The sequence below is a fragment of the Aquila chrysaetos genome, chromosome 3 (genome assembly GCF_900496995.4).
Source record: "Aquila chrysaetos chrysaetos chromosome 3, bAquChr1.4, whole genome shotgun sequence".
Taxonomy (NCBI): domain Eukaryota; kingdom Metazoa; phylum Chordata; class Aves; order Accipitriformes; family Accipitridae; genus Aquila; species Aquila chrysaetos.
The window spans coordinates 2,728,166-2,742,062 of NC_044006.1; the positions used below are offsets into that span (position 1 = coordinate 2,728,166).

The 13,897-nt window shown below is 45.8% G+C and overlaps 1 protein-coding gene across 4 annotated transcripts in view; it reads right to left on the reverse strand.

Moving 5' to 3' along the window:
- The window catches only part of COL20A1 (collagen type XX alpha 1 chain), a 54,352-nt gene that overhangs the window by 5,565 nt on the left and 34,890 nt on the right, over positions 1-13,897 (reverse strand). For all 4 annotated transcript variants that reach the window (XM_030007798.2, XM_041122147.1, XM_030007799.1 and 1 more), the window contains exons 23-34: positions 12,902-13,040; positions 11,022-11,164; positions 10,528-10,637; positions 9,598-9,756; positions 7,494-7,571; positions 6,773-6,859; positions 4,543-4,596; positions 3,460-3,555; positions 2,907-2,960; positions 2,501-2,554; positions 2,099-2,152; positions 562-633 (exon numbers count right to left, since the gene is read on the reverse strand). In XM_030007798.2, coding sequence (XP_029863658.1) covers positions 562-633; positions 2,099-2,152; positions 2,501-2,554; positions 2,907-2,960; positions 3,460-3,555; positions 4,543-4,596; positions 6,773-6,859; positions 7,494-7,571; positions 9,598-9,756; positions 10,528-10,637; positions 11,022-11,164; positions 12,902-13,040 — 1,100 coding nt within the window. The remainder of the gene's footprint in view (positions 1-561; positions 634-2,098; positions 2,153-2,500; positions 2,555-2,906; positions 2,961-3,459; positions 3,556-4,542; positions 4,597-6,772; positions 6,860-7,493; positions 7,572-9,597; positions 9,757-10,527; positions 10,638-11,021; positions 11,165-12,901; positions 13,041-13,897) is intronic.

The following is a 13,897-nucleotide window of genomic DNA, read 5'->3' on the forward strand; positions in this document are numbered from 1 at the left end:
ATCATTTCCTTGACCTCATGATAGTGACCAGAAGAGCTTCAAGCTCATAGGAATATTTTGGTTTCTTTTTTAGGAAAAAGAATAATAAAGCAGCAGCTGGAGCAGTGGCAATAAAGCACCATCAACAGGAATGCTGAAATTCCTCAGATACAATCTTAGAACAGATTTCCCAACATAGCAGGTGAATTTTAACACCTGAGAAGAAGAAATAGCTGTGACATCTAGACCTGTGGTTGCCCCTACAAGCCCAATGCTGGCTACTCCAGCTCAGGACTGACTCCTCTTGCTTTATTCTGGAATCTTACACCAGAAATGTATTTGGATGTTGGATTTTGTGCAGTTTATGAATCTAAAGAGAGCAAAGGGATCTGGGATTTGTTAAATGCTTTATCAACAGTTAAGTAGCCTGGGCTTCGCATATCCAGACATCTCCTTAAGAAGGATGAGTGTGAAATAAAACTATTCTTTAGACTCTGAGGGAGAGCTTCTGTGGGAACAGCTTGTTTCCACTCAATTATTTCATGCCTTGGCCTTCTTTGAGACTCAAAAGCAGAAACTTACTGTTGGCCCAACGTCACCCGGAGGTCCCTTCTCTCCACTGCTGCCTCGGGAGCCCGTCACTCCTTGGAAACCCTGCAGACGTTATTTACAAGACACAGATAAAATTCCAGTTACTTCCTAACTTTCTTCTTTTTCTGTTCAAGGCTGACAACTCCCTACAGCTCCAGGAGCACCAGCAGTTTGAGTTTAGAGGACTCTAGCAAGGGCATTGTAGCCGTAAGGTTTATGTCAGGACCCTGTCCCAGCCATGAGTCCAATGTTAAGAGTATATCGTGTATGAGTCATGTTCACATCATTTCCTATTACTGTCTCAACTACTGTCAAGCCAGCAAAGCTGAATTTTGCTAACAAACTGCAATGTGTTTTTTACCCTACAGGCTTTAGATCCTTCATTATATATTCAGATTTAGAGATAGCCTAGAGGATAACCCTTTTCTTCAGCCTCCTAATACCATGCTCTTGTTTTCTTTTGCCTCTAAGACCTGTGTTTGCCTCTAATACTTTCCAACAGTAACAGCAGCTCAGAGAGTGGTAAGTGCCTTCTTTGGTCATCTCCTCTTTGTGAAGTTTCTGTGCTCTTTGGAGCCATAAAGGGAAGAAAAAAATAAGCCAAAACCAACCAGTAGAAATACTTCCTTTTATAATTTTCCAGCTATTATATTTAAGCTCAATAGAGATTAACAACTCTTCTGGTCAGTGAAAATGAAAGAAATCTTCAAGGCAGCACCAGAACAGCTTTCAGAGCCTGCTCTGAAGGCTACAGTGCTTTCCTCGTATTTAGAAAGCTGCGGCTCAACCATGTTGGCTGCACATCTTCCCGGGATGAGCAAGTCAAAGTTATGAGCTGAATTCAACCTTAGCTCCCATAAATACCTAACGTTAGCACAACTACCGTGGGGTCTACTGCAAAGACAGCAGTGAGCAATCTCCATCGTACACTGTTCAGGACCGCCAAAGTCCTTACAGTTCAGCAGTGAGAATCAGTAACTATCAGGTCCACCACCCATCATCTAAAACGAAATTTGTTTCAGTTTCCCATGTAAAGTGAAGTGTACCTGTTTCACAGAACTTGGAAGAGCTGTGGTGCCTTCAAATTAGCAGATGGATTTAAATCAACAGATCTTAAGGTTCTGCTATCCTGGGCACAACAGAGTCCAAATTCACCTATCTACATACAGCCCTGGCAGCAGATATTGGAAATGGTGGGGGGGGAAACTTTCACAGCTACCTGCATCCTCCAGCTCCTGCTGATTTCAGTCTAGCAAGCCCATATAGCTCAAACTCAACAAATAGTTGAAAAACAGTAGCACCAGGAAAGCAAAAATAGCAAACCAAGCATCTCCTTGCTGGGTCAAACCTTCCCCAGAACTTGCCAGAAGCAGCCAAGGTTTTTCTTCTTACACTGAGGGTGGCAGGGAAAGTGGACATCTGTACAATGTGCCAAGTATTCCCTGTGATACCCTGAGAAGGGATTTTGCCATGACACCTCTGGGTGAGGAAGCGATTTCGATATGTATCACTCATAGTGAATACTCACCCTTGGTCCAGGAGGTCCTGGAGGCCCAGCTGTGCCTTCTAGTCCCCTCACCCCCTGCAAACCCAAATCCAGTCATTTATTAACGAGAAGATTCAAAGAGACCTAGTAAGCAGTGAGGTGGTTTTTCCATGTGCTGCTTTTAACAGGAGCTTGCTAGGAATGGGTAAAAAATGCATCTGCCAAGCAGGCAAGAAGGGTGGCAGCTGGTCAAACTCAGCCAAATCTGAGATGACCCCCTTTTTTTCCCCCCCCCCCCCCCCCAGTCCCTCTGGCTTTGCAAAAATACCATTCAGTTATGCACTGAGTGCATTAGGAGAGCTGGATGTTTCAGGTCTCTGCTGGTATACTCACAGCAGAATTTTAGGCACCCATGCATGAAAACTCAGAGGTGGGGTATTTTACCTTTGCACCTTGAAGACCATCCCTGCCTGGAGCTCCCTGCACACCAGGAATGCCCTGTAAATCAAAATTGCTGAGTAAAGTTGGCATCTGATTATCATTGCCCTAATTCATCTCGTAACAGGGGACATAAGAAAAAGATGGAAGAAGAAACAGAATTATTCATTAAACAGAGCAATCACTGTTATCCCACCTCTAATTCCATTATATCTAGCTTCCAGATAGGTCTATCTTTCTTGCGCCAACTGACTCAGTTTCCCTTGGGAAAGCGATGATGTTCCATAATAAAGGACAGTTTCCAAGCAGACAACAGTAACAACTCTATGGCTTTTCCATCTTGCTTAAAGTAGTTACTGGGAAAAATGAGCAAATCTTTGAGACAATTAGAAAGAATGGTGTCTACCGTTACCTGCATGCCAGGACTTCCAGTGTCTCCTTTCTCTCCTTTAATTCCTGGTGGTCCCTTGAATTAAAACAGAAGCAGATAGTTAGGCACACTGCAGCATCCTTTAAGGCAAACAGCATCCTGCTGCTCCACATCCACGTCCCAGGTCACTCCTGCTCTCTGCGGTGCTGCAGGGTACTTTACAGCCCCAGCATGTGCATGGAGATTCTGCCATCCCAGACATGCACGCAGCAGCCTCCACCTCTATTCCTTGCCAAATAATGATGATCATTGCAAAGAAAAATGCCTGAATACTCCACTGGGCTGTTTTCATTAAAGGCACATTAGGGAGAGTCTGGACAAAAGCAGTCTTTTGCCAGAATGACTAAGTGCAGGGCCTCATCAGCATGAAAAAAATGATCATCATCTCTCTCTAGTGCAGCTGTCCAGCTGTTAGTAAGGATGATGTAAATAAATAGATTACATTTTGGGAGCTTTATTAAGACACCCATTTCTGAGACTTATTCTAGCTGCAAAGAGCAAGTGACAAAAAAAGGTAGTGGAAGAGATCACATACCACAGGACCCTGAACCGTGATTCCTTGGGAACCTGGAGAGCCTTGCTGGCCACTAGGACCCTCTGGCCCTACTTGTCCAGGTGGGCCTGGTTCACCCTAAAGCCAAAGACATGAAATCAAACATAAGGAAAGAAAGCAATCAGTGCCTGCTCTTTACATGGTCTGCGCTGCACAACCTGGGTCAGCATGAACCGTCTACGGTATTCAAGATGAAGTCAGGACAGTGAGGAGATCTCTAGTAACCTCGTCTGCCTTTGCCTTTTAGGTCCAAGGTTTTGGTGCATGTTTCACGGGAGAAGACAGCAAAGCTGCAGGTGGTGCTTTGCAAAGCACGATTCACCTTCCCAAGCAGTGGGTCATCCCTGTTATTCAAGGTGGCCAGAGAGCAAAGGGAAATGTTCCTTAACCCATGGCTGAGATCTGCATCCATTCTTCTTCCTTCCCTAAAATCTTTCCCCTGTAACCATGCTGCTTTCCCAGATGTTATCCCAAAGAAGGGGACCAATGGGCTGGTCTGGCTCTGCCCTGTGTTGATCAGTGGAGCAGTGAACACTTGCACCAGGGCTTGCCCCAGTCCACAGGATTTGGGGATTCAGACCCAGCCGTTCCTTTTGCTCACCTCAGGGCTGCACCTGAAGGCTTTGCGTGGTTCTTGCTCTGCTTCGGTCCTCACGCTGCTCTGCCCCAGAGCATTACCACTCTGTCTGCTTTGGAGGCTTGGCAGCCAGAACAAGCAGAGCACAAAGACTGCCCATTTTCCAGCAAGGCTGCTTTCAGAGAACATTGCTGACCACATTCATTGCATTAATTCAGCGCAATCAGGCTCATCATCTCAAATTCCAAATCCCGACTGAGCATTTAATTAATAATAAGTGATCCCATGCCCCTCAATGCGTCAGTCCTTAAGGCTCTGTTTGGGCTCTGCTTGGTGCAGTGAGGCAGCCCCCAGCCTAAGGAGCCCAGTTCAGACCAGGAATGAACACATCCAGCTGCACTAAGAGAGGATTCTGCACTCCCGCATCATTCCTTTGACGCAGCCTGAAGCAAGCAAAGCCAGAGGTAGTGCTGAGTATCAGGACTTACCTTGGGTCCTGGCTCGCCCTGCTCGCCTTGAGGTCCTCTCCTCCCAGGGCTGCCCTGCCAGTAGGACACAAAGGTGCTGTTATGAATATCACGATCTTTATTGCAGTGTAACCGAGAGCCCAGGGAACAGAAGTTGGTGCACTTTGCTGTGCACATTGAAAGATGTTTCCTGCCCCAGACAGCTCGCAACCAATGGAGACAAGAAGAAAACGAATCAAGTCATCCGGCAAATGTGGAAAAGGGGAGAAGAGGGGAACAGCACAGCCCCTCCGTGACAGGCGGTGGGTACACTGCGCTCACCCCCGGCAGGGAGAGATGAAGTTTCAACCTGTTCAACCTCTTCCCTCCAACTCCCCCAGCAAATCCATGCTGAGACAACATCACATATGAACGTGGAAACACACTCGAGAAGAAAAAGAAGAGGTGCTCACATTTACAACCCTTTGGGACTATGTTGGGTTTTGTAATATCGTCCTGAGAGAACAGACACGTGCTGAGATTGGGGACAGCAACCAGCTCTGGGGAGACCTGGCTTAACTCTGCATCACTGCTGGATGGAGAGAAGAAACCAATCTTCTGGCATGAACCAATATCGTGTGAACTTTTGACATCTTAATCTGAAAGTTTCTTCTCCTGAATCTAAAAAAACAATGGATTTGAATTAAGAAGCACAGGCAGGGAGCTTTGGGAAAGGTGCTTTCAGAAGTGCCCAGAAGCTCATTTCAGAAGTCAGCTGGACCTGGTCAAAAACACTCATTAAGAACAGTGATAGATACAAGGTGGGACATAGTCTTGTTAACTGGAGTTTTAAAAATAGCAATGAGTGCTCTTGTAACTGCAGGAAATTACCAAGGGTTTAGTGGTGTGAGGATAAGGTTATGTGTCAAAACTGTATTTTCTTCTAATGCTTAAAAGAGTCCTGCTCTTTAAAGAGTTGTACTGCGGAGATGTTTAAACCACAGGGCAATGCAAGCTGGTAATTATGCACTTAGGATATTGAAGCAAACTGTGATAGTGGAGTGTACTATGTAATTAAACTTCCACCGGAGTGAACACGTAATTACTCTGCAATGAGGCGCTGTTCCTTGCAAAGCATGGAACAGAATTCACAGAATGCAAGAGGTGATCTGAAACCTTTTCACTTGAGAAAGGAGGCCAATTTTTTTTAACGGTTATTTTCCAGGAGAAAAGCACCTGGAGTGGCTGAAATGGGGTGCTGTGGACAGGTTGTCAGGTTTTGGCTTCCTTGTGCAAATAAAATGGTTTTCCCCAAGCTTCCAAAAAGCAAACTTTTTTGATAACTGCTTCCTAGTGTTTAACTGGAATATTTTCTCTTGCAATTTAAGCCCATGGTGACTCTCCTGCATTCGTAATGGATAGGGAAAAATACTGCATTTGCCCTTTATCTCTGAGCATGTTGCATACTTAATGACTGTTAGCACTCCCCCCCACACCCCGTTTCCTCCAGGGTTTTCTTGCAGGACACGTTCCACGGTAAAGAGACAGAGCTTTGGGAACAGGCAGGATTGCAAAGTCTCCCCTTTCTCATTACGCTGCCCACCCACACAGCCACTTATAAGGCTCCTGCTTAACATAGAAACCAGATAGGAAGGTTTTGTGGTGGTTTTTTTTCATTTACAAAGAGTTTCAGAGCCTCCAATCCGTAAAATCTCTGCAGGCACCGAGGGTGACCTGTCCTCCTCTCCTAAGAGGATTAACGTGGCACCAGGAACTGCTCAGCCTGTTCCCAGCTGCAGCTGTTGCGTTGCCAACTCGCCATCTCCCCATTTCATCAGTATCTGAAATCTGAAGAGCACCTCAGCCTTGCCCTGGCAGGAGGAGGACATCAAAGCTCCCTAAGATAGGACAAGGGGAAACAGCCTCAAGTTGCGCCAGGGGATGTTTAGATTCGATATTACAAATAATTTCTTCACCGAAAGGGTTGTCAAGCAGTCGAACAGGCTGCTCAGGGAATTGGTTGAGTCACCATCCCTGGAGTTATTTAAAATAGGTGTAGACGTTGCACTTAAGGACATGGCTTAGTGGTGGACTTGGTAGCGTTAGGTTAACGGTTGGACTCAATGATCTTACGGGTCTTTTCCAACCTAAATAATTCTATCATTCTAAAACCCTGTGAAGCCCCAGGAGCGTTATCCTCATGCCTGGCATGCCCAAACAACATGAAGCAACACCAGCGTGTGCAATATACTGCTTGGAAGGGTGAACTTACAGGGGGCCCTGGAGGTCCTGGCAAGCCCGGGCGGCCAGAAGTACAAGTGCAGGCAGGAGCTAAGGTAGGGCAGGTCTCCTCGTCCCTCTGAAACGAAAGCAAGCCAAAGTGGCATGAGCAGCAGCGTAGCAAGAGCGGGGTGGATCACAGTTAATGTCTTCAGTGTTTCAAAATTCCGTCTTTCAGTTGGAGAGAAGCAGAAATTTTCTCTACTCCACTGTGAGATTTTTGTGAGCAGTTGAGTGGTTTATTTTTCTGTCAAATAACAAGTTTAGACAAAAAATATGAACCAGCCCTGCCTGAAATTTGTATAACACATACTGGAAGATAATTTTCTCCTTGCTAGTTATTCATACACCCCACAAAGCACCTTTCTGTGTTGAGAAGAAAACTTGAAAGGAAGAACAGGGAGGTGTTGTGACTCAGGGCTGAGGTGGCAGCAAAGCCGTAGGACTGTCAGGACTGCTGTCACAGATGAGGTCATGACAGGAGGGATATACACTGCACTGGGATTTGGAGTTTTCTTTCCTTTTGAAGCAAACACAGTTTTGTTCACTTCACCAAGAACCACACAGAAGTTATTCCCAAGAGAAGAGGAAAAAAACCCATGGTTTCCCTCTTGAGTCTATGAAAATCATTTGCAGTGTCAGTTCAGTGCCATGGACTTGTTCTATCATACCCAGCTTCACGTCAGTTAGCAGAGTGGTCCCTCTTGTCTTACCAGCGCAGGGAGATCACAGCATCTGTCTTCCTCTGCCCCTATGCTGCTGCACATGATCTGCAAAGACTGCAGCTGGAACTGTGGGAAAAAGAGAGTTTGACAAGAAAGTAGCATTGGCATACATGGTCCATCACTAAATCTCATGACATTCAAGTGCTAAAAATAATCTTAAGTGATGATTTGACATGGCTTTTCCATGTGGTCCCAACTATAATTGTGCCCCAAAAAGCCACAACATGAAAAGTACCCCTGGACATTGAGTGTTTTACAGGCCCTCAGGTCTCTGCGTCTTGTTAAGCAAGTCAACAAGCAGCTTCACACCAGCAAAAGTCTCCCATTTACTCACAAACCTGCAATAGCGGGCAGGTTCTCAAGTAATTGGGCTTCAGCCCCACCAGAATGTGAAAGTAAACTTTGCTTTGCTCCCCTTAGGGGCATGGAGATAAGAGTGGCAGCAGCATTTCCCAGGACAGATGTGATCCCCTCCCAAGAAACCCCAACCTGTCTCTCTCACCACATCCCTCACAACTGCCACATCTTCCCGTTCTGATTAACAAAGGAGCACACACTGCACAAAGCCAAACCAAAATAATGAGGCAGAGATTTTTTTTTCTTTCCTTGACACCATTTCTCATCTTTTTTTTTTTCTTCCACTCCATGCATTTAACAACAAGCAAGCTGTACAGCCCAGGGAGTGTGACATGCAGCACAGATATAGATAAGCCCTGTAGATCAAGCGGCATTTAAAGATATCTTAAATTAAATAAGGTTCCACAATAACCAGTAATGAGACACTCTGTCTTCTCAAGGGCAGCAGAGCCGTGGAAGACGTGAAGCTTTGCTGAGCTTGAAAGGCAATGGGAGTAGGGATGGCAGGAAGCTGTTCATTACTTAGCTAGAGCTGTCTAGCTAAGCTGCTAGCAGGGAGAATTTGGGAGGGACAAGGAGAGCACAGATTCCTGCTTGTCAGCCACAGGCTTGTAGTCAAATTGCCACAGAACTTATTTAGGAAATGAGTAAATACTGCTTGAATACCACTGTCCCCTGGTTTGTTATGCAGCTGACCCCATATCTTACAGGCAATCCCAGTGTCCACTTTTTTCCTGGCATATCCCAGACATCTGCTTCTCTCTTTGCAGTTGGGGAGGCATATGAGACAAACTGGTTTTACCGTGCTGCTTTGAGGCAAGGGAAGTTGTAAATCAACTGATGTGCTGTTTTCCCCTGGACTTCTAGATCTAAAAGCAGAGCCAAGGAGTAAAAGCTTCACATGGGTCATGAATGATTTTCTACAGTCCCACTGGCACATAGCGAGTGATGAACTTGCCCCTTATTCTGCATATATTTAACACTCTTGTTTTGTGGAGTAAGCACGGCAACAGACTGCCAGGCAATGGCATACGTGGGTGTTTTTGCCCTTAGGACCAGGCACTGGGCTGTCACAGGGAATGACACTGAGTCCACACTTTCCCTTATTCTTTCCTCTTATAGGGAGCGGGCTCTCTGCAGTGCTGTGCAATGCCGTAAGGATATACCAGCCGGCTGGCACTGAGTGTTCGGGTTGGGTTTTTTTCAATTAGCAGCTGACAAAGAGCTTATATACTGACGATTGTTTTCCTATCATTTGCATGCAGATAGGCAAGCCCAAACACACTGGAGACCGAGGCACATCCAGCCCTGTTGCCTTCAGTCACCGGCATTTCCCCATATCACTCGGCGGGGGCTGACGTGCACGATCTTCCCTTGCAGAAGCAATTCGCAAACCCTCCTGTCTGCTTCAGCATTTTAGTGCAGGATCTGTGCTTCCCCGGTCCCCAGATGATGCAGCCAGCCGAAGGCACCTCCGGGACACGTTCATGCTGCTGCCTCTGATCACAGACCTCAAACAGAGGTAGGAGGCGAGGGGGAGAAACACCGCGCTAGGAAAGCTCATTAAAATCGCAGAGATCAGCGGGATCAGGACACGGTCGTGCGTCACAGCAGCGTTTGGAGGCATTCGGAGCGAGAATGATGCGAGATGGCACTCCTCTCCATCTGCCCACCCTAGCCAGCTCCAAACTGAAGCCCCGCCGCTCTCCGACAGCACGCACCGCTGCGGACTCACCGATGCAGACCCGCTCCTGGGTCCTCTGGTCCTTGTCACTTTTCCCAGCATGATGAAGCCAGCGGTGGAGATGCTGCCGACGGTGTTGATAGGTTTCTCCGCTATTTTCTTACAGTCCAGATAGAGTTTGATCTTGAAGTGGCTCACGGCCACGTGCACCTGGGCAGCAGGTGGAAAGAGGCGGGTTGGAGCTCCGCGACGAGATGAGGGAGTCTTTTTAAAGACAGTAATGCCTTCTGCCCAATTCCCAGACTGCTGCTGGTACTGGTGGTGTGTTTTTAATGAGCAAATGGATCAAGGGGGCTCAGGAATAAGTTTCAGTATGTGCTGTGTCTGCTGTGCAACACTGCACTTTTCCCTGATGGTCCCCTCACCCCTCCTTGGGAGAAGCCTTTCTGGAGCTGTAGTATTAAATAATTCAGTTTTCAGAACTAGCTGAATAATGAAACTGCCTACAGATACTGATAGAAAGTGCTTGTTGCTCATTTGAGTGGAATACCTTTGCTCCGAGGACACAGATGGCCAAAAAAGACCCCTGTTATGAGTGATAAGATGGCTTTCGCACAAGGCTGGATTTTTTTTTTTTCCCTTCCAGCACTAAATGGTCACCAAAATCCCAAATTCTAAAAAAATGATTGATTTTTCAATTTTTCCTGATTATTAAGACCTAACCCCTGCCTCAGTTTTGGAGTTCCTGGGGAGAAAGGGAAGCAATCAATATATGGAAACCATATTTTGAACACAGGATGAACCTCAATTCTTTACAATTATAAACTTCAAAATATCAAATAGGTTTGCCAGTTGCCCAGCAACTCAGATGCAAAGCCTTTGTATAATCACTCCTCACTTTGAACAATACACATTGATGGCATAATACTCCCAGACTGGAGTGAAATTGTGAGCCACATTTCTCCCTCTCTTGATAAGGACCTTATGAAAGCTCCCATAGAATATCTTCTTCACTTCCTGCTGGTCAAAGGAGACTTCCTGCAAATCAGCCTTGTAGTCATGATTGAAATAGGTCAAGGATTTCTTACTGGCTACAGGGAAAATAGGACAAAGAACAGCTTAGAATTAAAAGAGAAATTGATTTCACCCACATACGAACAATAATAAATAAATAGGCTTAAACATGGTGAGAGACTTCAGGTGTTATAATGAAATTCTTCAAAACAATGGAAAAGAAAAAGAATATGTAAAACTAAAGAATATGTTACAAGTAGAATAAAAACAAAAATATGTCTCTTACTTGCACTAGGCAGTATTTAAAATGTAAGGTTGGCAGCAACAACAAAGCTTCCCAAAAAACTGCTGCCGTATAACAAAAACATTAAAACTTTCTAAATGAATGCCCAAATGAGTTCTGCTGCTAGCAGAAATGTATGCAGATACCTGAATTTAATGTATTCAACAAGAAACCTTACGGTCAAGGTTAACACCGAGAAGGGGCTGGAAGTCCTCATCTGTTATTTGCCACACAGCGAAGGGCTCCTTGGGGGTCTCGGGCAGGAGGCGCAGGAGGACGCTGATGGTGTGCTCGGGTGGGATTGCAAAGAGGTGGACATCGCTGGAATGAGACAAGCCGAGCAAGCATCAGCGGCTTCGAGCAGCGAGAGCCAGAAGACAACATCCTACAGACGGGACTCATCTGTTGGGTTTCTTGGACAGGGTGGCCTGGAAAAGCATCCCCCCCACCACCACCCGGGAGCTGAAGACGATACGGCAGGAGAGAGCCTGGCCCCTATTTTGTGCATCCCTCTCAGGCTGTCGAAGCCTGTGTTGAGCGATGAGCCCTCAAGGGCCTTCGCCTCGCGCCGGGGGGCATATCCAGGTGGAGCAGTCGATGTCAGTCCATCACTGCCAGAGCTGCCTCGGGGAATGCCAAGACGCAGCGAGTGCAGCCTTAATGCTTTTCAAAAGAGAGCCCAGCAGTAGCTTACAAAACATCCCTGCCAGGCTCCAAAACACTCCCCCAGGTCTCCTGTTTAAGAAGGAGGAATGGTCGTCACGTATCACGGGGTAAATCTTTAAGCCTTGGCAGAAATCAGTGTAAGTGCCCTTCAGGGATAAGCAGAAAGCACCCTACGGGTCCCCGCGTCCCAGCTGCAAAATGTGGGCTCAGTGCTGGAACTCAGGACCGTGCAGCGACGCATGTCAGCATCTGCTGGCACGACCCAGCTCCCTCTGCAGCCACTGCCAAACCCACCGGAGCAGAGTGGGCAGGAGCAGCAGCGAGAGGATACAAGGCAACGAGGAAGGTCAAATTGGTTATGCCTGTAATCTGAAACAGGACACATTTGCATGGGCATATACACAACTCATCAAGCATCTTTTCAGGACTGATTCATAAATAATGCCAGGTTCTTATTTCTCTCTCTGTTTCTGAAGGAGTAATGTCCTTGGAAAGGCATATGTATCAGCTGAACAAAAGGATTTGCCCATAATTTTCTGAGTATTTAGACCAAAGAGTTCTCTGGATCTCCCCCACTCTGTTTACTCTAAGAAGCTTTGCTTCTTTAACTAAGATTAAACTGAGCCAGTGCCTCAGTAATTAGGCTTTAAACAAAGTAACACTGAATGTCAGGAGTCAGATCATTCCTGATTTATAGTTGCAAAAAATGAGTGAGGTGATGGGAGCTGCCTGGCCTGCTTGGGACCCTGCAGAGAAGCCTCGTACACAACGAAACAGGTTCAAATCACAACCCAGTCAGTGGCTATTCCCTCTCATCAATAAATACCAAGCTGCAGAGAGCAGCTATGAGACAAATATTTTCTAAAGCAAAGATCTGTCTCCAAAGCAGAGATGCTGGGAGAAGGGATTGAAGACAAAAATGTGACCTCAAACTACCATCACCAAAGTGTACGTGGTTGTGGACAGAATGCCTAAAGAATGGTGCAGTGTCCAGACATGACATGATCCTTATGTCCATCACAGCAACTAACACTGGTGGAAAAAGTGATTTTGTAAAAAGGAAAAACCTCACTGTGAAAATGTTTGGCCACACGAAAAATATAATGAATACCCCTATTGCGTCCCCTTAACTTCTGCCTGACATATTCCCTACTCATCTTGAGAAAAGTCAGAGGTTAATTTCTTAATATAGTAAGGAAAAATACTCTGGCATTCGTTTCAGTCTACTTATGGTTTGATTTAGCTCATCATCTTTATCATTTCATTTTGAAGTTTCCAGTGGGGCTGCATCATTCATCCACAAATCAGTGATCTTCCTTTGCTGTGAGCATAGCTAACATGTATGCATGAGACTGATGATGATGATGACACCGGTCACAGCTCCACTCCCACCTGGTCCTCAGGGTGAGCTGAGTGTCTCTGAACAGGGTGAAGGTACGGGAACCGCTGAATATGAATGGCTCCATAGCTACGCCTTTAATGGAGGCATATTCCTTCTCTACCAAGCCAAAAACTTCCATCATATCAAATCCTGGAACAAAGACAAACAGAAAAATAAGTGATTAGAAAAGAGTGCAAAAGTGTGATTGAAGAGCAGGTAGAATTAGCCTCTAGCTAGCATGGAGAAGGCAATAGGAGAAAACGCCATAGGAACCCGGACACCAACAAGGCTGCGCAAACTCTCTAGAAACCTGGAGTGTACTTCATAAGTGGCAGCCAAGGAAAATAGTTTGTGTCTGTACCCTCTGTACACATTTGCTGTAATCTCCTCCTCTTGGAGAAGAGTAGACTAAGGATGGAGACTTTCACAACTGTGTTTTCAAATCTTCAGAATGAAAAACATATGAGAAAGAAGTTACTCCAACAATTTCTCCTTTTCAACTAGATGCAAAAATATTATCTTCAAACGACATGGAATCAGTCCAGTAATTGCTAGTAGGGAGAGAGAATTATTTCTGCTCTGAAATGACTTACATGTAAGAGTCAGAAAAATTAGGAAAGAACTTTGAAATACGAGCATTTCCATTTCTCTCTATTTTCACGAGACACCCAGGGGTGACCTGCCTTATGCGGTCTACAGAGATTCTCCCTTGACATCTCTGACATCGCCTCCCTGGCTCGTGCAGCTTCATCTCACTCTCCCAGCTCATCGTTAAAGCTCCGAGTCATTTTCTCATTTCAGTTTTCTGTTCAGTAAGACAAGATCTTGCAATTGGGATTCTTTTTTTAGTTTATCTGAGTTTGCAGCAGGCTGGGATGAAGGAGATAGCTCGTTCTTTAGCAAATGGAAAGGCTACAACTTCATTACAACACGGTGCTTTCAGTCTGGATTCCCTCACCCCTTCACCGTTTACAATCTTTTACAGTTTCTTGGCTTGATTTTTTATT